This window comes from Microcaecilia unicolor, unplaced genomic scaffold, assembly GCF_901765095.1.
Source record: "Microcaecilia unicolor unplaced genomic scaffold, aMicUni1.1, whole genome shotgun sequence".
NCBI lineage: Eukaryota > Metazoa > Chordata > Amphibia > Gymnophiona > Siphonopidae > Microcaecilia > Microcaecilia unicolor.
In genome coordinates this window covers 44172-71437 of record NW_021963617.1, presented here as the reverse complement: position 1 = coordinate 71437, position 27266 = coordinate 44172, and the positions used below count along the sequence as shown (strand labels likewise).

The 27266-nt window shown below is 46.3% G+C and overlaps 1 protein-coding gene across 1 annotated transcript in view; it reads left to right on the top strand.

Moving 5' to 3' along the window:
* The first annotated feature begins 3749 nt into the window (after positions 1-3749).
* The window catches only part of LOC115459515 (E3 ubiquitin-protein ligase TRIM39-like), a 35868-nt gene continuing 12351 nt past the window's right edge, over positions 3750-27266 (top strand). Inside the window, exons 1-2 of the mRNA XM_030189330.1 lie at positions 3750-3770; positions 4801-4830. Coding sequence (XP_030045190.1) covers positions 3767-3770; positions 4801-4830 — 34 coding nt within the window. The 5' untranslated portion in view covers positions 3750-3766. The remainder of the gene's footprint in view (positions 3771-4800; positions 4831-27266) is intronic.

Genomic DNA, 27266 nt, shown 5'->3' with positions numbered 1-27266 from the left:
AGGCATTTATAAATATGAAGAAACTTGGTAAACCGTAGGTCTTGATGAATAATAATTGTTAATAAGCTAGGTATACATGCAATGCATATTTCCTATTTAATTTTGTTCTACTTTGTGTAGTCTTCACATTTGCTTAGACTACCCCCCACTAATTGAGGTCTAAAGAAGATAATTTTGTTATTTTCTTGGTAAAAATGTTTTACTTAAATTTATATTTTTCTTTCTGTATTGCTTATTCAAATGTAACTGTATTGTTACATTTGATAAAAAAATTAATAGAGATTAAAATTAAAAAAAAATATTGAACAGTGGAACAAAATAGTGCAAATAGCAAACAATAACAGGTAACTGAAATATTGATTAATTATAACACTAACTAAACATCTGTATACTGCCTAAACAGTACCAGGGAAGATCAGGACATAGAATTCACAGAGCCTCAGCTGAAGTGAAAGTCCCACTTTTACTAGCTACTAGCACACACACACACAAAAGAAAACAGTCTCCCTCCAATACTTAAAGTTCAAAGGAACATTTGGGAACACTGATATTTAGAAAAAGTGGACAAATGGGAAAAGAGCAGCACCTGTCACGTAATAAATAATGCATAAGGCTGATGTCACATAATGGCACAAATTGGGCAACTAATGAAAAGAATAGCACATATCTCATATAAACAACACACAAAAAACTAGCATATTATCCAGTCAATATCACACTAATTATGCAGTGTTTTCTCATTATTATGGTTACTTAAAGGGTGGGGGGACGGAGTGAAAAAAGGAGTGTTTGGGGGTGGGAATATGGTTGTTTATATGACTGGATTCATATGTTTTTGTGGATTTGGCATTAAAATGAATACAAACAGGCTTATTTTCGAAAGAGAAGGGCGCCAATCTTTCGACACAAATCGGGAGATGGGTGTCCTTCTCTCAGGGTCGCCCAAATCGGCATAATCGAAAGCCGATTTTGGGTGCCCTCAACTGCTTCCCATCGCGGGGACGACCAAAGTTCACGGGGGCGTGTCGGAAGCATAGTGAAAGCGGGACTGGGGCGTGCTTAACACATGGGCGTCCTCGGCCGATAATGGAAAAAAGGACGCCCCTGACGAGCACTTAGCCGACTTTGTTTTCTTGCAACCTAGCCTCAAAAAGGTGCCCGAACTGACCAGATGACCACCGGAGGGAATCGGGGATGACCTCCCCTTACTCCCCCAGTGGTCACTAACCCCTCCCACCCTCAAAAAACAACTTTAAAAATATTTTTTGCCAGCCTCTATGCTAGCCTCAAATGTCATACCCATCTCCATTTCAGCAGTATGCAGGTCCCTGGAGCAGTTTCAGTGGGTGCAGTGCACTTCAGGCAGGCGGACCCAGGCCCATCCCCCCCTACCTGCTACACTTGTGGTGGTAAATGTGAGCCCTCCAAAACCCACCACAAATCCACTGTACCCACATCTAGGTGCCCCCCTTCATCCCTAAGGGCTATGGTAGTGGTGTACAGTTGTGGGGAGTGGGTTTGGGGGTAAGGGAGCTTTGCACCTGGGAGCTTTTTCTAAAGTCCACTGCAGTGCCCCCTAGGGTGTCCGGTTGGTGTCCTGGCATGTGAAGGTGACCAGTGCACTACAAATGCTGGTTCCTCTTATGACCAAATGGCTTGGATTTGGTCATTTCTGAGATGGGCGTCCTCGGTTTCCATTGTCGCTGAAAACCGGGGACGACCATCTCTAAGGGCGACCACCTCTAAGGTCGACCTAAATGTTGAGATTTGGGCGTCCTCTACCATATTATGGAAATGGAAGATAGCTCCCATCTTGTTTCGATAATACAGGTTTCCCTGCCCCTTCGCGAAGATGTCCTGCAAGGATGCCCTCAGGAAAACTTGGGCGCCCCGTTCAATTATGTTAAAATGTCTGATGTTCCAATTATCACTTTATTTGTATTTTGAAGGATTGTTAGCAGATTGTTGCCTAATGATATGCTGTATGTTCATTTTGAAGGATCATTAATAAAACTGTTGAAACATAAATCATTTTAACATTTTCTACTCCCTCCCACCCACTCTCCTAACCCCCCTCCCCTCCAAATTGAGCTTCAACAACTTTAATTATACAACAGTTTAAGGAACTGACAAGCTCAGAATATATTAAGTTGGGAAGAGATAGTCAGAGCTGGCTACCCAAAAACAGTCAGTGTCCATAAGCCCAACCCAAGTTTATGGTAGCATACCCCCCCTCCTATACTACCCCTAAGATCAATACCCCCTCCCCCCCCCCAAGATAATACTAAGAACCAGGCTGATGAAGCCCGGATCACAAAAGATGTTGACAGTAGAAAAGGGAGATAGGAAACCCTTGCTCAGCCCCACCGTCTACCTAACCCACCAGGCAACAATCCAGAACAAGGACACCTATTGTGAAAATAACCCCCCACCCCCGAGCCTCCTATACGTGCCTATCGGAAAAGATTCAATAAACCCTCCCCTAGAGTTCTCCAGCCCCCCCACTCCATGTTATACCTTCTAACTCTATCTAATTGTAGTGAGGAAATCTTATTCCCTCCATAGCTACCAACCCTCATCCAGAGCCTGATAATTCACCAAGTTGGTTAAGAATAAAGCTGCGGGTCTGAGGTGCTACAGCTTGAATATACCTCTCCCAAGTTAAATAGAATTGTCGTTGTAATTTAAATTTGAAGTGTGAGTCTCGAAGTTGCACCATTGCCAATAAGAAGGAGCCTCAGGCTTTATCCAATTTACTAAAATACATTTTTTACCTATTAGAAATGCTTTATGAACTAATAAGGTTTGATGGACAGTACCCGCCCCCCAAAGGGGACAACAACTCCCAACAGAACACTTTCCGGCAAAACCAATATCTTCCACCCCATAATTCTCTCCAGAAAATGAATCACTTTTAACCAAAAAGCTTTGATCGCTGGGCAGGCCCATATAGCATGATAAAAAGTGCTCATAGGTCCTCTACATCTAATACATTGGGGCGAGTCTGCTCCACCCATTTTATGCAACCTTGATAAAGAGGTATAAGCCCTAAAAATCACTCTACCCTGACACTCTCTAAGTTCAGCACTACTTGTCCTACTCGGGATTTGGCTCATGCTTCCCACCAAAATTCTTGTTGTTATCAGTTTCTGTAGGTCCTCCGACCATAGCAGAGCGAGAGGAACTAATTCCCTCTGAGGGCAGCTCAGCAATAGTCTTTTGTGAAGCATTGATATCGAAATAGCTTCGTTCGTGGCCATTTCATAAAGCTCTTGAATGCCTCTCAAAATGATTTAAACATAAAAACTGCTGACTGCCGTGGGCTGAATATGGGCTGGATAATGTCACGTTCTTACTTTATAACAGCTGTACCATCAGTTCTGCCCAAAGCAACGACCTTGCTTTGTCGATTGTCACTCCTATTTGAGTATAACCTGAAGAAGGAATGGGTGATAAGGCAAAGCTTGTTTTATTTTGCTGCATTGCACCCTGGAAGTCATGTGTTTCCTATGTCATAAGCTTATTCCTGGAATAAGCAGCAGAAAATCTTTTACTCTTTTGGGATCTTGCCAGGTACTTGTGACCTGGAATCACCACTGTTGGAAACAGGATACTGGGCTTGATGGACCTTCAGACTTTCCCTGGATGGCAGTTCTTATGTATGAATGTACTTATGAGATCATTGAAAGACATTTTTATAATTCAAAATCTCTAACATTTCTCTATTATTTTTTTTTTTTACAAAGTAAAATCACATCCTGCAGGAATGGGTAAGTTTTATTCAGTTAACAACTTATATATTTTAGGGGTGGGCAATTAATGCGTTAACACTATAAATGCATTAATATTTTAACGCATACCATGTTGTTTGATGCTGCCTGTTTTTTTTAATGCTGACCCAACCCTCCCCCAAGGCTTACCTCTACAGCAGGACTCGGGATTTTTTTCTCCTTCCTCGGAACTGCCTCAAACTCCTTCGCTTCCCCTGCACGGACAGGCAGTGCCGTAGCGCGGGTGCCTGACACCCGGGGCGGGTCATTGCTGCGCACCCCCCCCCCGGGTGCAGGCACAGCCCCCCCCCCTCCGGAGCGCACGGCGCCCCCCCCCCCCGAAAACGCACCCTCCCCCCGAAATGAAGCCTACCTTGTAGCGGGAGGGCCGATCCGCCCCCAGTGCACGTCATTGGGAGCTGCATCGGCTCTGCTGCTTCCCTGCTTTCTCTGCCCCGGAACTGGATGTAACCTGTTCCGGGGCAGAAAAGAGCAGGGAACCAGCGAGCCGACATCCCCCCCAGCGCGTGCACCCGGGGCGGACCGCCCCACTGCCCCCCCTTCCTACGCCACTGCGGACAGGCTCTGCAGATACTTGAGCTGCATGGTGCATGAAGTTGGGGAAAGTCTCTTGAGAGTTGAAACTGCGAGACTTCCCCAAATTCCTGCACTGCGTGACTCAAGTATCTGCTGAGCCCAATCACTGTGCAGGGCGAAACAAGGAGTTTGAGGCAACGCTGAGTCTGAGCCCTGCTGTACAAGTAAATGTAGGGATTGGGGAAGAGAAACTTGGTGAAGGCTAGGCATTGGGGCATTAGAGAAACTGGGTGAAGGCTGTTTGAAACTTTATTCTTTAATGGCCAAAATGCAGTGATTTAGCGCACTTAATTGCATGATTACAATTTTTAATCGCATGATTGATCACTATTAAAATATTTAATCATTGTCCACCCCTAATATATTTTTTATATCATTGTACTTATTTCTCTTATCTGAGATTTGATCATTGTTCATCTTTATTTTAATGCAGATTGGTGGATGGAATTTGGCAGATATACAGGTAACTGAATCTGATATATAACTTATTATACCAAATCATCAAATCTACTAATGTGTCCTTTGAGTGTGATTTCGCTATTAACCTACAAATGTACTCGATCTGCAGCCCCTCCTTACCTCTCTACCCTCATTTCCCCTTACGTTCCTACCCGTAACCTCCGCTCTCAAGACAAATCCCTCCTCTCAGTACCCTTCTCCACCACCGCCAACTCCAGGCTCCGCCCTTTCTGCCTCGCCTCACCTCATGCCTGGAATAAACTCCCTGAGCCTATTTGCCAGGCCCCCTCCCTGCCCATCTTCAAAGCCTTGCTCAAAGCCCACCTCTTCAATGTCACCTTCGGCACCTAACTACCATACCTCTATTCAGGTAATCTAGACTGCCCCCACTTGACACTTGACATTTCGCCCATTAGATTGTAAGCTCTTTAGAGCAGGGACTGTCCTTTTTGTTAAACTGTACAGCGCTGCGTAACCCTAGTAGCGCTCTAGAAATGTTAAGTAGTAGTAGTAGATTTCGCTATACAGACACCTACAGCCAGTGTTAGGGATCATTTTCACCCCTGTGATAGAGAAGACAATGTGTGTTTCCCCTGATCAGGGTCAGGGAGTGATCCCTCGGGTTCAGACCTGGCAAATTTCCCACATTCATTGGGAGACTCTCGCTTTCTCGGGTCATCTCCGAAACTTCCACAAGGGAGTGAATGACCAGATTAGGACAAGAACTGTTTCCATCTGAATGATACAGTAGAATTTGCTTCTGGAAATGGCCACCAAGCATCCAGTGGGGTGAGTTACAAGCTACATGTACCAATCGTAAGAGAAAGAAACATGTGATGTGTCTTAGTGACAAAATAGGTGTGTTGGATAAGCTTCATTTCGGCATGTCTATTTCTCCCATTGGCTGCGAGTTAAAGTTTAATGAATCAACAATCATCCATCCAGCAAAGAAAGGAAGAGATTCAGTGGTCTGTTCGTGAAGCAGAACCAGAAAGTTCCAAAACTACATCTGTGCTTCGTGTTGAGTCAATAGAAAAGATGGAAAGGTGATTAAATTTGTGGATAATACAAATGGTGGATTAAAGCATAAATCACTGTGGACAACATTCCTGTGGGAATGAAAGCCAAACAGATTATAAACACATCACCCAGGGTCAGGAAAGCGTGAAACCCTTTTCTGCTAGTTCTGGCTGTCTTGTGTTGGGGTCTGCACCCACCTTAGCCAAACCCCAACTGATTACTGCTAGAACACCCACGTTCTTCGATTTGTTTCTTACACTAATAAAACAAATAGTACCTACTCAGAAGTGAAATAAAAAGAAAAGTTTATTCTGGAAACAAGTAAATAGTAGCTCAAGCAGAGGCTTATAGCAAGTCTGAAATACAGAAAAGAAATTATTAGATAGACTTCCTTGGGTCCATGCCAGTTCACTGCCCTGGAAACAAGGAAGCCCAACCTACATAGATTTCCCTCATTTTTATACAATTGATTTAGTACATGTTATACAATAACCTGGAAACTAATTACCATCTTAGCACATCCCACTAACTAATCATCTACTTTCCTAATCCAACACATCTGACTTCTGTTCTATCAATTATCAGTTCATACCCTAATTCCTAGATAGCAGTTACTCCACTCCACCTGATCTGAGTCACAAAGCCATCTTCACCCACCTACTAGTAACTTCTCTCCCACTATACTTTCTGTCACAAATTCCAAGCCCAGCAGTTTTTTTATATCACATATCCAAACTATATAGCAGCTGACCTTGTGGTTAAGCTAGCAGACTGTTCCCAACTTCCCCTTTTCACTATCCAGATACAATGTGGTTTCAAACTGTATGAAACACAGGAAATCTTGACCCAATTAATACAAATCTAAATATCCACTAAAGTTATCTTAATTACATTGGACCATTCTATATGCATGTACTTATCTTCTAAAACCTTGTAACAAAATTCACAATCAATAATTTCTTAAGCTGCCTGGTACAGTATCTTGCCCTAGACATGACCTTAACACTGGTCAGAAAAATACAGAAAAAATACAGGAAAAAAACACTGTCTCCCCAAGATCTTGTATAATCGTCTGTCACCCACTCACATCTGTATGTGTAAAAAGGTCCACTTCCCCTTCTCCCATTGTTTGCCCAACAAATCACACTAAATGCATAAACAGGTTTTGGGGTCCATTTAGTTAGAAGGAGTTTAGGTCACATGGGTGTCCTTGCACGATTTCAAAAGGTCTGATCTAGCTAGCAAGGCTTGAAATCAGCACACAGAATAATTAGAGGGATGAAATAAATCTTACAGGTAACCCTTGTTTTATTATCCAGAGGAGTGCCCTGAAAATATGAACATTAGGGGTCCTGACCCCCCCCCCCCCCCAAGTTCCCCACAACTCCTCCTCTCTCTAGCAAAAAAAACCATAACACTACCATTCTTCTGTGGTAGGGTGTGGTGGAGGGGAGAAGTGAAGGACAGGGTGTGAGGAGAGAGAAGGACCTGCCAACAAGGGTAGGAAAAAAGACAAAAAATAAAGTGGGTCATTGAGAAGAACATCAGAGAATGGATACAAGATATCAAAGGTACCAGGTTGGGCTTCATCATAGATGAACAAATCTTATAGGCAATCTGGGTTTATATCCTAAAACTAACTATAAATATACTTGGAGTCAAAAAATTCAAAAAGAAAAAAAATGTATACTAGCTGTTGGCCTTCTTCATCAGGATACTTAAGACCATCGTAGGGCTGTACAACTAAGATAGATTATGGAGACAACAAAAAGAAGTTAGGTGTTCAATAAACATCATAGAAGTAAACCAAGATCAAATAGAAGAGCCTGAATCCCAGGAAGAGGCAATGAAATATCACGTAAACTGAGGTTACTACTGATTGCAACATGTCTGGGGTTTGGTGCACCAGAATAGTCTGGGGAACTATCTTTTGTCTTAGCAAAATAAAAACAACAGTGTAACAGAAAATTTATAACAGGCAAACTGTATAGCCACCCTCTTGCCTCTAAAGGGAAGCTGAACAACTTCAGAAGAGACTGAAAGAAAGCCCTCCTGGCAAAGGAAACACACTCCAGAGTTTAGTTTTTCTCTTTTATAATAATTCTAAAATTTATTAGAGTAAGTAAACCAAGGAAAACTGCAATAGATAGGTACAATAGAAAGCATGCAACACCTAGAACAAGATGGTCTAGACATAACACACTAAATAGGAAGTTGCTCATTACTATTAATTCTATACCAGCAGGAAATGTCAATAAATCTGGTATTAAACAAGGTTGGAAAAGGGATAGAACAAACCCAGCAGGGAGAGCTTCCCACTAGCTGTCCCATTCTGGTCAAATAGAAATACAGAAGGAAAGAGACAGGGGCAATGAGAAACAAGAGGGTTTAACAAGGGAATAAAGAAGTGCAGGGTAGATCATAGCTAAGAAATTAAAGATATATTGCAGGAGCCCATTACCATGTCCGGGAGTCTCAGAATACAGGTCAGGGAACATCAAGAGGTGTCCCCAAATCACTGCTCAGGGTAAGAGATGAAAAAGCAGGATAGAGAGAAAGAGAAAGGGAAAAACATACTACTGAAGAAAACATTCTGTATCTAAAAACAGGTGAAAAAGGTCTTCAGATGAGAGAAAAGGTAAATGGATCATACAAACAGGAGAAAAACAAAGGGCTGTACACAGAGTAGACTAGCTATCAAAAGACAAAATGAGAAGAAAAAACCCCAAATAAATGTGAATTTGAGGAAAAGGATGCTCAAGATGTATCAATTCTCAGCAAGAGTTCAGAGTTCAGTCCAGTGTCCATAATAATCACAAGAAGTGAGCTAAATGTCTCTTGGGTTGCAGGAATAGGGCAAGGGTCGGATCGTGGAAAGATGACGTCATCCAACATCTGTGTGTCACCACTGGAGATCTCTTGTATAGAGAGACAACCACCACTGGAAGCGCTTTTGGTATTTTGATATACACCCGAGCTCTGGAATGTAGACCATTACTGGGGAAGGAAAGTCTGAAGAATGATGCAATGGAACAAAAAAAGTGAGGGCAGCTGAAAGAGGATGTCAAGAAGTCTTTAATATAACAGCTAAAAAAACAACCCTTATCCTGTTTTATAGGCCACCAGGCAATTGGCAAGACTGCCAAACACATTTTATGGATTTCATATCGAATACATGTGCTTCTACCCAAAACCTTCTTATAGCAGGAGATATCAACCTTCACCTTGAGGATACTAACCTAACAAACATATATGAATGCAAGGACTTCCTCCAACTATGGGAGCCTCACTGGCCAATAATGCAACCCACCCATATTAAAGGACACACACTAGACATCATTACATACAAATTCTCATCAGAACTAAATCTCGCACTAACAGACACAAAATGGACAGCTATACCATGGTCCGATCACTACAAAGCAAACCTTTCCCTTCACTGGCGAACAAAAGATTCACAACATAAACGAGAACAACTAACCTACACCACGAGAGGCAAAATAGACCCGCTAACATTTTGGCAACAATTCTTTAACAACGAATGGACAGCACCAACAGACTCACCCCAATTTCTTCATGAATGGGACAACAGATGCAGAATCATATTAGACAATATAGCACCACTTCAAACCAGAACCTCACACAGAAAAAACTCAATACCACGGTTTAATGAAGAATTGAAAGAATTAAAAACACAAGTCAGAAGATTAGAACGAGCATGAAATAAGAAAAAACACGACTCCGCACTCAACGACTGGAAACAACTACAAAGAAAATACAAATACAACATCAGACAAACTAAAAGCTCATATTATGAAACTAAAATCGGACCAGACTACAAGGACACACATAAACTCTTCCAACTCGTAAACAAACTACTACATAGTAACATAGAGGGGCATAATCGAACGTCGCCGGCCAAATAGATCGCCAGCGATCTATGTTGGCGGCGGCGCTACAGCTGGCTGGAACCGTATTATCGAAAAAGATCATTTTTTTCCAATGATACGGTTTAGCCTGGCCAAATGCCTTGGAGTTCGCCGGGTTTGAGATGGCCGGGTTTGTTTTTCAGCGATAATGGAAAGTTATGTCGGCCATCTCAAACCCCGGCCAAATTCAAGGCATTTGGCCGTGGGAGGAGCCAGCATTTTTAGTGCACTGGCCCCCCTGACATGCCAGGACACCAACCAGCCACCCTAGGGGTCACTGCGGTGGACTTTAGAAAAGCTTCCACGTGCATAGCTCCCTTACTTTGGGAGCTGAGCTCCCCAAATTCCCCCCCCCCCCCCAAAACCCACTACCCACAAATGTACTGCACCCACTAAAATTGCTCCAGGGACTTGCATACAGCCTCTAGGACTTATTGCTGCTGACACCTGAAGACTAAAAGTCCTTTCTTGAAATAACCACGTTTACTCACAGTTAACTGCACATCAGAGTACCTTGGTACTAAGATTAGCAGTAGGTCAGAGCTGGCACAATGGTGTACAATGCCCTCTTTCAGCACCATTCAAGGTAAGAACTACGTTCTCTAACGTGGGTAACACAGGAAAGGGAACTAAAACTGGCTTACAAAAATGGCCACTACTGCATGGACTACAACAGGAAACAAAACAGGGCACACTCTGACCCAGTTAGCAGGGGAGAAAAACACTATGGGAGTAGAGCCCAGTACCCTACACCCACCACAATGCATTGCTAATGTGACACTGCAGGGCACCTAACAGAAAAGGTGTCACACTCACCCGAGAGCCACATCGCAACCAGGGAAAGGCTGTCGGAGGATACAACACATTCTGCTGTCATGGAGGTGGGTACGGCATTTGAGGCTGGCATACAGGCTGGCAAAAAAGGTTTTTACTTTTATTTTTTTAGTTTGGAAGGGGATTGGTGACCACTGGGGGAGTATGGGGAGGTCATCCCCCATTCCCTCCAGAGGTCATCTGGTCAGTTGGGGCACCTTTTTGAGGCTTGGTCGTGAAAATAAAAGGACCAAGTAAACCCGGTGAAATTCTGCTTAACGCCGCTTTTTTTTTTTTTCATTATCGGCGAAAGCTGGCAATCTGGTAGCCACGCCCATGCCCGCCAATGTCCCGCCTTCGCTATTCTACCGAAACGTCCCCTTGAACTTTCGCCGGCGAAGCGACGGGAAAGCGGCGATGCTGTCTAAAATGCCGCTTTGATTATACCGATTTCGCCGCTTTTAAGAAATCGCCGGCCATCTCCCGATTTGTGTTGGAAGATAGCCAGCGATCACTTTCGATTATAAGCTGGATAATAACATAGTAGATGACGGCAGAAAAAGACCTGCACGGTCCATCCAGTCTGCCCAACAAGATAAACTCATATGTGCCACTTTTTGTGTATACCTTACCTTGATTTGTATCTGTCTTTTTCCGGGCATAGACCGTATAAGTCTGCCCAGCACTAGCCCCGCCTCCCAACCACCAGCCCCGCCTCCCACTACCAGCTCTGCCACCCAATCTCGGCTAAGCTCCTGAGGATCCATTCCTTCTGAACAGAATTCCTTTATGTTTATCCCACGCATGTTTGAATTGCGTTACCGTTTTCATTTCCACCACCTCCCGCGGGAGGGCATTCCAAGCATCCACCATTCTCTCCATGAAAAAATACATCCTGACATTTTTCTTGAGTCTGCCCCCCTTCAATCTCATTTCATGTCCTCTCGTTCTACCGCCTTCCCATCTCCGGAAAAGGTTCGTTTGCAGATTAATACCTTTCAAATATTTGAATGTCTGTATCATATCACCCCTGTTTCTCCTTTCCTCCAGAGTATACATGTTCAGGTCAGCAAGTCTCTCCTCATACGTCTTGTAACGCAAATCCCATACCATTCTCGTAGCTTTTCTCTGCACCGCTTCAATTCTTTTTACATCCTTAGCCAGATACGGCCTCCAAAACTGAACACAATACTCCAGGTGGGGCCTCACCAACGACTTATACAGGGGCATCAACACCCCCTTTCTTCTGCTGGTCACACCTCTCTCTATACAGCCTAGCAACCTTCTAGCTATGGCCACCGCCTTGTCACACTGTTTCGTCGCCTTCAGATCCTCAGATACTATCACCCTAAGATCCCTCTCCCCGTCCGTACCTATCAGACTCTCACCGCCTAACACATACGTCTCCCGTGGATTTCTACTCCCTAAGTGCATCACTTTGCATTTCTTCGCATTGAATTTTAATTGCCAAACCTTAGACCATTCTTCTAGCTTCCTCAGATCCTTTTTCATGTTTTCCACTCCCTCCCGGGTGTCCACTGTGTTATAGATCTTAGTATCATCCGCAAATAGGCAAACTTTACCTTCTAACCCTTCGGCAATGTCACTCACAAATATATTGAACAGAATCAGCCCCAGCACCGATCCTTGAGGCACTCCACTACTCACCTTTCCCTCATCCGTGCGAATTCCATTAACCACCACCTTCTGGTGTCTGTCCGTCAACCAGTTCCTAATCCAGTTCACCACTTCAGTCACCACACCGGTTACTTCTAACAACATAGACACCCTATCAGCAAATAAGCTTGCGAACTACTTCAAAGAGAAAATTATAAAGCTACGACTCGATACCTACCAACACAACTGATTATGCAAACCTCCTTGAGTGTTTAGATCCAATACCTGGGGAACATCCAGCAGACTGATCATGGACCAACTTTGACACACTCTCGATCGATAACATCTCCCAATCGCTTGGAAGATACGCCAAGTCGCAATGCAAATTAGACATCTGCCCTAGTAACCTTATAAGATCTGCCCCTCAACAACACAAAACAGACCTCACGAGGCACCTGAACTACATGCTACAAAATGGCCTCTTCCCAATGGATAAAGGAAATATTCTACTTACTCCTTTACCTAAACACGCAAAGAAAAGTACAAATGACTTTTAATCAACTATCGTCCAGTAGCATCTATCCCGCTGATAACCAAACTTATGGAGGGGGTAGTGACGAAACAGCTCACTAACTACCTAAATAAATACTCAATTATTCACGAGTCTCAATCAGGATTTCGGTCGAACCACAGCACTGAAACAGTATTAGTGACTTTAATGAACAAATTTAAACAAACAATCGCAACTGGCAACAGCATATTTCTCTTACAATTTGACATGTCCAGTGCCTTCGACATGGTCAACCATGAAATATTACTACATATCCTAGAATACTTTGGAGTTGGAGGTAACGTTCTTAACTGGTTTAGAGGTTTCCTGACCACAAGATCATACCAAGTAACAGCCAACACGGCTATATCAGCCCCATGGACACCTGAATGTGGAGTCCCCCAAGGATCCCCCCTCTCACCAACCCTCTTCAACCTAATATAGTAACATAGTAGATGACGGCAGAAAAAGACCTGCACGGTCCATCCAGTCTGCCCAAGAAATGTGCCACTTCTTTGTGTATACCTTACCTTGATTTGTACCTGTCTTTTTCAGGGCACAGACCGTACAAGTCTGCCCAGCACTATCCCCGCCTCCCACCATCGGCTCTGGCACAGACCGTATAAGTCTGCCCAGCACTATCCCCGCCTCCCAACCACCAGCCCCGCCTCTACTACTACTAACTAGCATTTCTAAAGCGCTACTAGGGTTACGCAGCGCTGTACAATTTAAACATAGAAGGACGGTCCCTGCTCAAAGAGCTTACAATCTAAAAGACAAGAGAACAATCTAAAGGCAAGTGAACAATCTAGAGGACGAGTGAACAGTTAATCTGATAGGGTGGATAGATTGGGGCATTCTATCTATCTCGAGCGGTTAGGCGCCGAAGGCAGCTTTGAAGAGGTGAGTTTTAAGCAGAGATTTGAAGATGGGTAGGGAGGGGGCATGACGTATGGGCGAAGGAAGATTGTTCCAGGCATAGGGTGAAGCAAGGCAGAATGAGCGGAGCCTGGAGTTGGCAGTGGTGGAGAAGGGTACTGAGAGAAGGGCTTTGTCCTGTGAGTGGAGGTTACGGGCGGGAACATAGGGGGAGATGAGGGTGGCGAGGTAGTGAGGAGCCGCAGACTGAGTGCACTTGTAGGTAAGGAGGAGGAGCTTGAATTGTATGCGATATCTGATCAGAAGCCAATGAAGTGATTTGAGGAGAGGGGTGTTATGAGTATATCGGTTTTGGCGGAATATAAGACGTGCCGCAGCATTCTGAACTGATTGAAGGGGGGATAGATGGCTGAGTGGGAGGCCGGTGAGGAGTAAGTTGCAGTAATCAAGGCGAGAGGTAATGAGAGCGTGGACGAGAGTTCTGGTGGTGTGCTCAGAGAGGAAAGGGCGAACTTTGCTGATGTTGAAGAGGAAGAAGCGACAGGTCTTGGCAGTCTGTTGGATATGCGCAGAGAAGGAGAGGGAGGAGTCGAAGATGACTCCGAGGTTGCGGGCAGATGGGACGGGGAGGATGAGGGTGTTATCAACAGAGATAGAGAGTGGAGGAAGAGGAGAAGTGGGTTTGGGAGGAAAGACGAGGAGCTCGGTCTTGGACATGTTCAGCTTCAGGTGGCGGTTGGACATCCATGCCGCGATGTCGGATAAACAGGCCGATACCTTGGCCTGGGTCACCGCGGTGATGTCAGGTGTGGAGAGGTACAGCTGGGTGTCATCAGCATAAAGATGATACTGAAAACCATGAGACGAGATCAGCGAGCCCAGGGAAGAGGTGTAGATTGAGAAGAGAAGGGGTCCAAGGACAGATCCCTGGGGAACTCCAACAGATAGTGGGATGGGAGTGGAGGGAGATCCATGGGAGTGTACCCTGAAGGTGCGGTGGGAGAGATAAGAGGAGAACCAGGAGAGGACAGGGCCTTGGAACCCAAAAGAGGATAGCGTGGCAAGAAGTAAATCATGGTTGACAGTGTCAAACGCGGCGGAAAGATCAAGGAGGATGAGGATGGAGTAATGACCTCTGGATTTGGCCAGGAGCAGGTCATTGCAAACTTTAGAGAGTGCTGTTTCTGTCGAGTGCAGAGGGTGAAAACCGGATTGAAGTGGATCGAGGATATCATGAGAGGAGAGAAAATCAAGGCAGCGGCGCTCAAGTAATTTGGAAAGGAAGGGTAAAAGAGAGATGGGGCGGTAGTTGGAGGGGCAGGTAGGGTCAAGTGAAGGTTTTTTTGAGGAGAGGTGTGACAACGGCGTGCTTGAAGGTGTCAGGGACAGTTGCAGTGGAGAGAGAGAGGTTGAGGATGCGACAGATGGCGGGGGTGACAGTATGGGAGATAGTGTTGAGTAGGTTGGTGGGGATGGGATCAGAGGAACAGGTGGTGCATTTCGAGGAGGAAAGAAGGCGGGAAGTTTCATCCTCGGTGATCTCCCACTACCGGCTCTGTTATCCAATCTTGGCTAAGCTCCTGAGGATCCATTTCTTCTGAACAGGATTCCTTTATGTTTATCCTACGCATGTTTGAATTCCATTACCGTTTTCATCTCCACCACCTCCCGCGGGAGGGCATTCCAAGCATCCACCACTCTCTCCGTGAAAAAATACTTCCTGACATTTTTATTGAGTCTGCCCCCCTTCAATCTCATTTCATGTCCTCTCGTTCTACCGCCTTCGCATCTCCGGAAAAGGTTCGTTTGCAGATTAATACCTTTCAAATATTTGAACGTCTGTATCATATCACCCCTGTTTCTCCTTTCCTCCGGGTATACATGTTCAGGTCAGCAAGTCTCTCCTCGTATGTCTTGTAACGCAAATCCCATACCATTCTCGTAGCTTTTCTTTGCACCATTTCGATTCTTTTTACATCCTTAGCAAGATACAGCCCCCAAAACTGAACACAATACTCCAGATGGGGCCTCACCAACGACTTATAAAGGGGTATCAACACTCCCTTTCTTCTGCTGGTCACACCTCTCTCTATACAGTCCAACAACCTTCTAGATACAGCCACCGCCTTGTCACACTGTTTCATCACCTTCAAATCCTCAGATACTATCACCCCAAGATCTCTCTCCCTGTCCGTACCTATCAGACTCTCGCTTTTTCTTCATCACTATCTACATAGCGGTTCGCAGTATCTTTTAGTCTCACAATTCCCTTTTTAGTCATTCTCCTTTCACTAATATACCTGAAGAAATTTTTGTCACTCCTTCTTACATTTCTAGCCATTTGTTCTTCCGCTTGCACTTTCGCCAGAAGTATTTCTCTCTTTGCTTCTTTCAGTTTCATCCTGTATTCCTCCCCATGTTCCTGTTCTTGAGTTTTTGTGTATTTCTGGAATGCCAACTCTTTAGCCTTTATTTTCTCAGCCACTTGTTTGGAGAACCATATCGGTTTCCTTTTTCTCTTGCTTTTATTTACTTTCCTTACATAAAGGTTCTTGGCCTTATTTATAGCTTCTTTCAGCCTTGACCACTGTCCTTCCACTTCTTGTACTTCCTCCCAGCCCATCATCTCCTTCCTCAGATATTCCCCCATTTTAGTAAAGTCAGCACGCTTGAAATCCAGAAGTTTGAGTTTTGAGTGGCCGCCCTCCACTACAGCCGTTATATCAAACCAAATCGTTTGATGGTCACTGTTGCCCAGGTGGGCACCCACTCGGATATTTGACACGCTATCTCTATTTGTGAGCACCATGCTCCCTCCCTCGTGGGTTCCATCACCATTTGTCTGAGCAAAACACTTTGGAAAGCATCCACAATCTCTCTACTTCTCTCCGATTCCGCCGACGGAACCTTCCAATCTACATCCAGCAGATTGAAACCTCCCAGCAACAGCACCTCTCTCTTCTTTCTTAACTTTTGAATATCTGCGATCAGATCCCTATCTAGTTCCTCCAGAGGATACCCTTAGCCAAACTACTAGCCAACCAAAACCTCAACCCATACATATATGCAGATGCTGTCACGATCTACATCCCGTTCAAACATGACCTAAAGGAAATCACCAACGATATCAACCAAAGCTTCCAAATCATGCATTCCTGGGTGGATGCATTTCAGCTAAAATTTAACGCAGAAAAAACACAATGTCTTATACTCACCTCACAACATAATACAAGTAAATTCACTACCATAACCACACCAAACTTTTCCCTTCCCGTCTCAAACACTCTGAAAATTCTTGGAGTTACCATTGATCGAAATCTCACACTCGAAAACCACGTGAAGATTACAACTAAGAAGATGTTTCACTCCATGTGGAAACTCAAAAGAGTAAAACCTTTCTTCCCAAGATCTTTATTAGTACTGGCATTTTTCATATGGTGTCTATGTAAATTAAATCTCTTCTTTAGCATCTAACTGATTTCTCCAATGTAGCAGCCTTTGTTGCATTTTTTACACTGAATGATATATACCACATTGGAAGATGAGCATGTGAAAGATTCCTTAATGTTGAATATTTTTCCTTTGTGAATGACCGTGGGGTCCTGTGAAATATTTTGGCATAGTTTGCAGCTTGATATACAGTGGTGGAAATAAGTATTTGATCCCTTGCTGATTTTGTAAGTTTGCCCACTGACAAAGACATGAGCAGCCCATAATTGAAGGGTAGGTTATTGGTAACAGTGAGAGATAGCACATCACAAATTAAATCCGGAAAATCACATTGTGGAAAGTATATGAATTTATTTGCATTCTGCAGAGGGAAATAAGTATTTAATCCCTCTGGCAAACAAGACCTAATACTTGGTGGCAAAACCCTTGTGTCAGGTTCTCAGGTTCAGAGCCCGCGGGGCCGGGCTCTGGAGCAAACGTGAGCCCTTAGGCTGCTGCCGAGGAGCGACAGCAGCAGGCAAAACCCACCAACCAACACTGGGTAAGCACACCAGCAGGGACTGCAGGCACTGCCCAGCGAACCGGAACACCTGGACTGGAATCCCCCGGACTGGAGGACACAGGACTGGAACACTGGACTGCAATCCCTCGGACTGGAACACACACCGGACCGGAACACACTGGACTGGAGCACACCAGACTGGAACACACACCGGACCGGAACACACTGGACTGGTCCCCCGGACTGGAGGACACAGGACTGGAACATGGGACTGGAGCACACTGGACTGGTCCACACAGCTTCACCTGCACTTAGCTACTAAGCCCCCCAGAAGTTGAGCTCCTGGGTTCGAGTAGCCGACAGGACTTACTGGATACCGGATGACATAGGGACCAGGACTGGAAACAGAAGTGCTCCTAAACCTAAACTGATCTACTTGCTCCCAAGCCCTAAACCAGCAGGAGTGTTCCTAACAGTAAACTGACAATAGGACTTCCTAAGCCCTATACTAAACAGGAGCTCCTAAGCCCTGCTCAAGAAAGGGACTTCCTAAGCCCTAAACTAACAGAGCAGGGTACTAAACACAAAGCTAACACAGGTGCTACTAAGCACCAAGCTACAAGCAGAGCTTTACACTAATAAGCTAAACACAGAACTAACCAGCTACCTATGCACTGCTCTAGCAAGCTAGATACAACTAACAAGGTGCTTCCCAAGCACTACTCTGGCAAGCAACCAGAAGAGCTCCTAGCACTAAAAGGAAAGACAGGGGAGCCACAAGGAAAAAGAAGGGAAGCTAACACATAAGCCAAAAGTGATTCTAAATCACCAAACACCAACAGCAAAGACTGCAATGCTCCCAATAGCACAAACACCAGAAGTACTTCTAACAGCAAACTCTGCAGTGTTCCTAACAACACCAAACCCTGAAGTACTTCTATCAGCAACAGAGCTTCCAAAGCCCTACACATAGCAATGCTTCCAAAACCAAGAGAGGAAAGCTAAACACACAAACACCAGTGCACACTGCACTAACACTAACCTGGCCCTAGCAAAAGCAAGCAGGGAAACTAGACACAACGTCAGAAGTGCACACTGCACCACCCTACCTAAACCAAACACCACTGTTGCAAAGGCCCTGAAGGAAACAAGACCACTTCCTTATCAAGGCCCACCCTGATGATGTCACACTCCCTAGACCTAGGCAAAAGCACACTGACCCAGAGAGGCCCAACCCACACCAATGCAAAACCGTGAAACACTTGAAGCCAGTACACCCAAAGAGAGTTAGAGCAACTCAGGCAACACACAGCTGTAGTAAAGTAAAACAATTAACCCCATGCTGCTGGAAGCTGCCAGCACAGAGAGACAGAGCCAGCTCAGAAAGGACAGAGAAAAGAAACAGAAGCCAGCTAGGAAGCTGACCCCCAGGAAAGAGGTAAGTTTGAGAGGGGTTCAGACCCCAATCATAACAGCACCTCCCCCTCAAGGCTCCCGTGTCCCCACGGGAGCTCCAGGTCTCAAAAGACAATTTAGGTCTCCATGGGTAGCTGTGATGAAATCTCCCAATGGGTTTCACAACATAAATCTGGGCGGCTGGGCAGGACGTGACAAGTACATCTGGAACTAGGAAACCAGAATGGCTTTGGCCGCCACGAGGCTCTTTAGAACGGCTGCTAGGCAGGATCAGAGTCTTGGATGCAACAAGTAGAGTTCTATGCAACAGGAACCATCTCCTGAAAGAGTCCACAACTTCCTTGACTTCCTGGCACTCCACTGTAGCAGCCAGAACTGGGCTAGAGCCCACACCCATTCTGGAATCTGAAACCGGACAGGAACTCGAACAGGACTTCAGACTGGACCTTGACTCTTGGCTGGAGCTGGAGCTCAGAGGGAGGTCAACATCTTGGCTGAAATGGGAACTCGGAGTAGACTCAACATCTTGCCTGAGACTGCAACCTGGTCCGGCCTCAGCATCTTGGCCAGAACTGCCACCCAATTCGGACTCAGCCTCTTGGCTGGACTCGGTACTCAACGTAGACTCAGCATCTCGGCTGGCACTGGGACTTGCTCCGGACTCAGCATCTTGACCGGGACTGCAACTTGACCCGGACTCAGCATCTTGCCTGGAACTGGAACTCCAACTTGACCCAGACTCAGCATCTTGGCCGGGACTGCAACTTGACTCGGACTCAGCATCTTGCCTGGAACTGGAACTCCAACTTGACCCGGCCTCAGCATCTTGGCCGGGACTGCAACTTGACTCGGACTCAGCATCTTGGCCGGGACTGCAACTTGAGCCAGACTCAGCATCTTGCCTGGGACTGGAACGCCAACTCTCACTGGACTCAACATCTTGACCGGAGGTGCAACTTGACCCGGACTCAGCATCTTGACTGGAACTGGAACTCCAACTCGACCCGGACTCAGCATCTTGCCTGGGACTGGAACAACAACTTGACCCGGACTCAGCATCTTGCCTGGACCTGGAACTCCAACTCTCACCGGACTCAACATTTTGGCCGGGACTGTAACTTGACCCGGACTCAGCATCTTGCCCAGGACTGTAACTCAATTCTGATTCGGCATCTCGGCTGAACTCTGCACTCGGTGTAGACTCAGCACTCATCATGGACTCAATATCTCGGCTGGGCTCTGCACTTGGTGTAAACTCAAAATCCCGGCTGGGACTGCAACTCGATCCAGACTCAGCATCTTGACTGGAACTGCAACTCGATCCAGACTCAGCATCTTGACTGGAACTACAACTCAATCCAGACTCAGCATCTTGACTGGAACTGCAACTCAATCCAGACTCAGCATCTTTACTGGAACTACAACTCGATCCAGACTCAGCATCTTGACTGGAACTGCAACTCGATCCAGACTCAGCATCTTGACTGGAACTGCAACTCAATCCAGACTCAGCATCTTGACTGGAACTACAACTCGATCCAGACTCAGCATCTTGACTGGAACTGCAACTCGATCCAGACTCAGCATCTTGACTGGAACTACAACTCGATCCAGACTCAGCATCTTGACTGGAACTACAACTCGATCCAGACTCAGCATCTTGACTGGAACTACAACTCGATCCAGACTCAGCATCTTGACTGGAACTGCAACTCGATCCAGACTCAGCATCTTGACTGGAACTACAACTCGATCCAGACTCAGCATCTTGACTGCCAATGCTGCAACTCGATCCAGACTCAGCATCTTGACTGCCAATGCTGCAACTCACTCCAGACTCAGCATCTTGACTGGAACTACAACTCGATCCAGACTCAGCATCTTGACTGGAACTGCAACTCGATCCAGACTCAGCATCTTGACTGCCAATGCTGCAACTCGCTCCGGACTCAGCATCTTGGCTGTCACTGCTGCAACTCGCTCCGGACTCAGCATCTTGGCTGCCACTGCTGCCACTCGATCCAGACTCAGCATCTCGGCTGCCACTGCTGCAACTCGCTCCGGACTCAGCATCTCGGCTGCCACTGCTGCCACTCGATCCAGACTCAGCATCTTGGCAGGCAAAGCCCTTCAGGCTGGACTCAGAAGTTTGGCGGGAAAAATCAGGCAGCCACCTTCTTTCAGCTTGGGCTTCCGGAGTATCCCGCAGGGCTGGATCCGAGAGAAGCTGGAAGCGATAAAAGAAGAGCTTGGTAGAAGGGTCAATAGCAGAAACTGGGTTCTCTTCGAACCCAAGCCAGGAGACACGCCTTCTCTCCGCTGCAGCTTCAGGAGTATTCTTCAAGGTTGGATCAGACAAAAGTGCAACCCGGTAATCCTGGAGTGTCAGAAACGGATCCAGATCAAAAATGGGGTTGGAACTGGGATCCAAACTGGTATTAGGAGGCTCAGTAGACAGCGCCACTTGAACTGGATGCAGAGACTTGGCTTGAAGCGCTGCTTGGACTGGAATCGGAGACTCGGTCGAAAGCATCCCTCGGACTGGACTCGGAGACTCGAATGGAAGCGCCACCTGAACTGGCATCGGAGGCTCGGTCAGAAGCGTCCCTCGGACTGGACTCTGAAGCTTGGCTGGACGTGCTGCTCGGACTGGATTCAGAGGCTTGTCTGGGCGCGCTGCTTGAACGGGACTGGAACCCTGCTGGGCCCAGAGCATGGAATTCCCAAGACGTCTTCTCTCAGCGACAGCTTCAGGAGTATCCCACAAAGCTGGATTCAAGACAAGGCTGCGGCGATACTCTGAGAGCGTGATGAAAGGGTCCATATCTGAAACTGGGTTTTCAGTGATTCCAAGCCACCGGACACGTTTTCTCTCAGCTGCCGCTTCAGGGGTCTTCTTCAAAACAGGATGAGACAAAAGTTTCCCACGATACTGACGAAGAGTCATAGAAGGATCAAGTACAATGACGGAGCTGGACCCCAGCTGGGTCGGCTGGGTGGAGGTTCTTGCCGGGCTCATGGCCTTTGCAATCTGTCAGGTTCTCAGGTTCAGAGCCCGCGGGGCCGGGCTCTGGAGCAAACGTGAGCCCTTGGGCTGCTGCCGAGGAGCGACAGCAGCAGGCAAAACCCACCAACCAACACTGGGTAAGCACACCAGCAGGGACTGCAGGCACTGCCCAGCGAACCGGAACACCTGGACTGGAATCCCCCGGACTGGAGGACACAGGACTGGAACACTGGACTGCAATCCCTCGGACTGGAACACACACCGGACCGGAACACACTGGACTGGAGCACACCAGACTGGAACACACACCGGACTGGAACACACTGGACTGGTCCCCCGGACTGGAGGACACAGGACTGGAACATGGGACTGGAGCACACTGGACTGGTCCACACAGCTTCACCTGCACTTAGCTACTAAGCCCCCCAGAAGTTGAGCTCCTGGGTTCGAGTAGCCGACAGGACTTACTGGATACCGGATGACATAGGGACCAGGACTGGAAACAGAAGTGCTCCTAAACCTAAACTGATCTACTTGCTCCCAAGCCCTAAACCAGCAGGAGTGTTCCTAACAGTAAACTGACAATAGGACTTCCTAAGCCCTATACTAAACAGGAGCTCCTAAGCCCTGCTCAAGAAAGGGACTTCCTAAGCCCTAAACTAACAGAGCAGGGTACTAAACACAAAGCTAACACAGGTGCTACTAAGCACCAAGCTACAAGCAGAGCTTTACACTAATAAGCTAAACACAGAACTAACCAGCTACCTAAGCACTGCTCTAGCAAGCTAGATACAACTAACAAGGTGCTTCCCAAGCACTACTCTGGCAAGCAACCAGAAGAGCTCCTAGCACTAAAAGGAAAGACAGGGGAGCCACAAGGAAAAAGAAGGGAAGCTAACACATAAGCCAAAAGTGATTCTAAATCACCAAACACCAACAGCAAAGACTGCAATGCTCCCAATAGCACAAACACCAGAAGTACTTCTAACAGCAAACTCTGCAGTGTTCCTAACAACACCAAACCCTGAAGTACTTCTATCAGCAACAGAGCTTCCAAAGCCCTACACATAGCAATGCTTCCAAAACCAAGAGAGGAAAGCTAAACACACAAACACCAGTGCACACTGCACTAACACTAACCTGGCCCTAGCAAAAGCAAGCAGGGAAACTAGACACAACGTCAGAAGTGCACACTGCACCACCCTACCTAAACCAAACACCACTGTTGCAAAGGCCCTGAAGGAAACAAGACCACTTCCTTATCAAGGCCCACCCTGATGATGTCACACTCCCTAGACCTAGGCAAAAGCACACTGACCCAGAGAGGCCCAACCCACACCAATGCAAAACCGTGAAACACTTGAAGCCAGTACACCCAAAGAGAGTTAGAGCAACTCAGGCAACACACAGCTGTAGTAAAGTAAAACAATTAACCCCATGCTGCTGGAAGCTGCCAGCACAGAGAGACAGAGCCAGCTCAGAAAGGACAGAGAAAAGAAACAGAAGCCAGCTAGGAAGCTGACCCCCAGGAAAGAGGTAAGTTTGAGAGGGGTTCAGACCCCAATCATAACACCTTGTTGGCAAGCACAGCGGTCAGACGTCTTCTGTAGTTGATGATGAGGTTTGCACACATGTCAGGAGGAATTTTGGTCCACTCCTCTTTGCAGATCATCTCTAAATCATTAAGAGTTCTGGGCTGTCGCTTGGCAACTCGCAGCTTCAGCTCCCTCCATAAGTTTTCAATGGGATTAAGGTCTGGTGACTGGCTAGGCCACTCCATGACCCTAATGTGCTTCTTCCTGAGCCACTCCTTTGTTGCCTTGGCTGTATGTTTTGGGTCATTGTCGTGCTGGAAGACCCAGCCACGACCCATTTTTAAGGCCCTGGCGGAGGGAAGGAGGTTGTCACTCAGAATTGTATGGTACATGGCCCCATCCATTCTCCCATTGATGCGGTGAAGTAGTCCTGTGCCCTTAGCAGAGAAACACCCCCAAAACATAACATTTCCACCTCCATGCTTGACAGTGGGGACGGTGTTCTTTGGGTCATAGGCAGCATTTCTCTTCCTCCAAACACGGCGAGTTGAGTTCATGCCAAAGAGCTCAATTTTTGTCTCATCTGACCACAGCACCTTCTCCCAATCACTCTCGGCATCATCCAGGTGTTCACTGGCAAACTTCAGACGGGCCGTCACATGTGCCTTCCGGAGCAGGGGGACCTTGCGGGCACTGCAGGATTGCAATCCGTTATGTCGTAATGTGTTACCAATGGTTTTCGTGGTGACAGTGGTCCCAGCTGCCTTGAGATCATTGACAAGTTCCCCCCTTGTAGTTGTAGGCTGATTTCTAACCTTCCTCATGATCAAGGATACCCCACGAGGTGAGATTTTGCGTGGAGCCCCAGATCTTTGTCGATTGACAGTCATTTTGTACTTCTTCCATTTTCTTACTATGGCACCAACAGTTGTCTCCTTCTCGCCCAGCGTCTTACTGATGGTTTTGTAGCCCATTCCAGCCTTGTGCAGGTGTATGATCTTGTCCCTGACATCCTTAGACAGCTCCTTGCTCTTGGCCATTTTGTAGAGGTTAGAGTCTGACTGATTCACTGAGTCTGTGGACAGGTGTCTTTCATACAGGTGACCATTGCCGACAGCTGTCTGTCATGCAGGTAACGAGTTGATTTGGAGCATCTACCTGGTCTGTAGGGGCCAGATCTCTTACTGGTTGGTGGGGGATCAAATACTTATTTCCCTCTGCAGAATGCAAATAAATTCATATACTTTCCACAATGTGATTTTCCGGATTTAATTTGTGATGTGCTATCTCTCACTGTTACCAATAACCTACCCTTCAATTATGGGCTGCTCATGTCTTTGTCAGTGGGCAAACTTACAAAATCAGCAAGGGATCAAATACTTATTTCCACCACTGTATTGCAAGGATGTGTGCCATTCTTTTCTTTTTGAGTCTGTGTTGGGAGCTTGTGTTTTAAGTTGGGTGGCTGTTGGAAGGCCAGCACTGGTGGGGATGGGAATATCTCTTTCAGTAATTCATCCTCCTGGAGTGGTATTAATATGAAATCAGTTTGACCTCCTGCAATCCTGACAAGAGGCTGCAGATCCTTTATGATTTTTCTTAATTTCTCCAGCTCCTGGTTGTATGTCACTATAAGGGGGATTCTGTCTGTGGCTTTTTTTTCTTTGTACTGTAGCAGATTTTCCCTGGGTGTTTTGAGGGAGGAGGCAATATTCTTGGAGATTATTTTGGGGTTGTAGCCTTTCTGTTCGAAGGATGCAGTCAGGGTTTTGAGGTGTATGTCTCTATCCTCTGGGTCCGAGCAGATACGGTGGTATCTTGTGGCTTGGCTGTAAATAATGGATCTTTTTGTATGTGAAGGGTGGAAGCGGGAGTTGTGGAGGTAGCTGCATCTGTCTGTGGGTTTCTTGTATATGGATGTTTTTATATAGTGTAAAGCCTCCCCTCGTTTCAGAGATCGCTTTTCTCCTGGGCTCAGCTCCTGTTTCCAAGGGCCACTGCTGATACAGCACACCTCACACACTTGGTTAATTCAAAACAAAATCCTCTTTTTATTTCTGCTTTCCCTTTTAACCGAGTTCATAAAGTTCAAATCAAGAAGCACGTGACTCAGTTTGGCTGCTTCTCTTAAATGTCCAATCTTCCCATTCCATGTCACTTCTCCCTTCACTACTACCTTCCCCACCTCCTCCATTCCCTAAAGTCTTTTGGACGACAGGCCTCCCTTCCTCACAGGTGGCAGGGATTATATACTGATTCTTTACCCAGGGAAATTGGTCTTCCGGGCTCTTGCTCCCCCTGCTGGCTAAAGGCATCTCTGACATTCCCCTACTGCAACTGAGGGGCACCATTCCCGAGGAAGGAATCCCTACCGGGTTTTGATTCCCACCCCCCACCCCTCTCTGATGGATTCTGGGTAAGGTAGTTCTGGCTCATAAGGCTTCCCGGGAGGCATAAGGGACCTCGTCCTATTACATACACCCTCCCTCAAAATATTGCGACTCCCGGCCTCTATAGAGGACTTTGCCGAGGAGTCCGCAATTCTTGATAGGGCATCTGCATTACCGTGAAGCTTTCCTGCCCTATGCTGTACATTGAAAGAGAATGCCTGTAATGCCAAATACCATCTGGTCAGTCGGGCGTTCTGCCCCTGCATCTGCTTTAACCATTTTAAGGGAGCATGGTCAGTAATCAAGGTAAAAAGGCTCCCTTGTAAATAGTACTTCAGGGAGTCCACTGCCCATTTTATCGCCAGGCACTCCTTTTCTATGACAGCCTAGTGCTGCTCTGCTGGATTCAATTTTCGGCTTAAGAAGAGAACGGGGGGGTTCTTCCCCTTGGAATTCTTGAGATAGCACAGCCCCCAATCCTGTTTCAGAGGCATCTGTCTGCAATATGAACGCCTTTTCAAAATCTATCCCTTTTAGGACAGGCTCTGTACATAAAATGGCCTTTAAATCCTGAAACTCTTGTTCCCCTCTCTCTGTCCATCTTAAGCTGTTGGGATGTATCTTCCTCAGCATATCTGTCAGTGCGAATAAACCTACTATAACCCCTAAGGGGTTAAATAATTTGCCTGAGACCGGAGAGGCTAGGAAAGTGCTCCGGTGCACCTTCCCAGCGGTTTTTGTTTTTTAATAACGGGGCCATTTTTAAAGTAGCGCTGCATGCGCAAGAAATAGTGAGGAGCCGGGTGCAGAGGTGAAGGCATGAGCCTGATGCTGGCTCGTGGACAGAGCTAAGCAGGGGGCTCGTGCCAGAAAGAAAAAGAAGATTTTGGGGCTATAGGACACAAAAGGTACTGTTTCACATATAAATTTAAATAGCTGCTTATTTGTGTATGTGTAGAAAGTGTCCATTTTAATTTTAAAATGTTGTAATTGTGTACTGGGGGCTTTATGTGAGTGCAGGGGCTCGGGCTGGGCTCGTGCTGTGTATGACATAGTTAGAGTTCCAAATGTTACTGTTAGGCAGTTGGGAGGTCAGATCTGATGCTGACCGGACCTGTAGTAGTGGTCTCTGCTCAGCTGTGTGAAAAAAATCAGTTTAAAAACTGATAATTTGGGTTTTGTGAGTTGCTTGTGTACTGAGTGTGATTTAAATTAAGTAATGAATAAGTTTTAAAAGCCTTGCGGTGTTTTTATGGCTTTAGAGTGGTGACTGAAGCTGAGTGCCAAGGTGGAAGCTTTAATATTGCAAATAGGTGATAACTCTGACAAGCA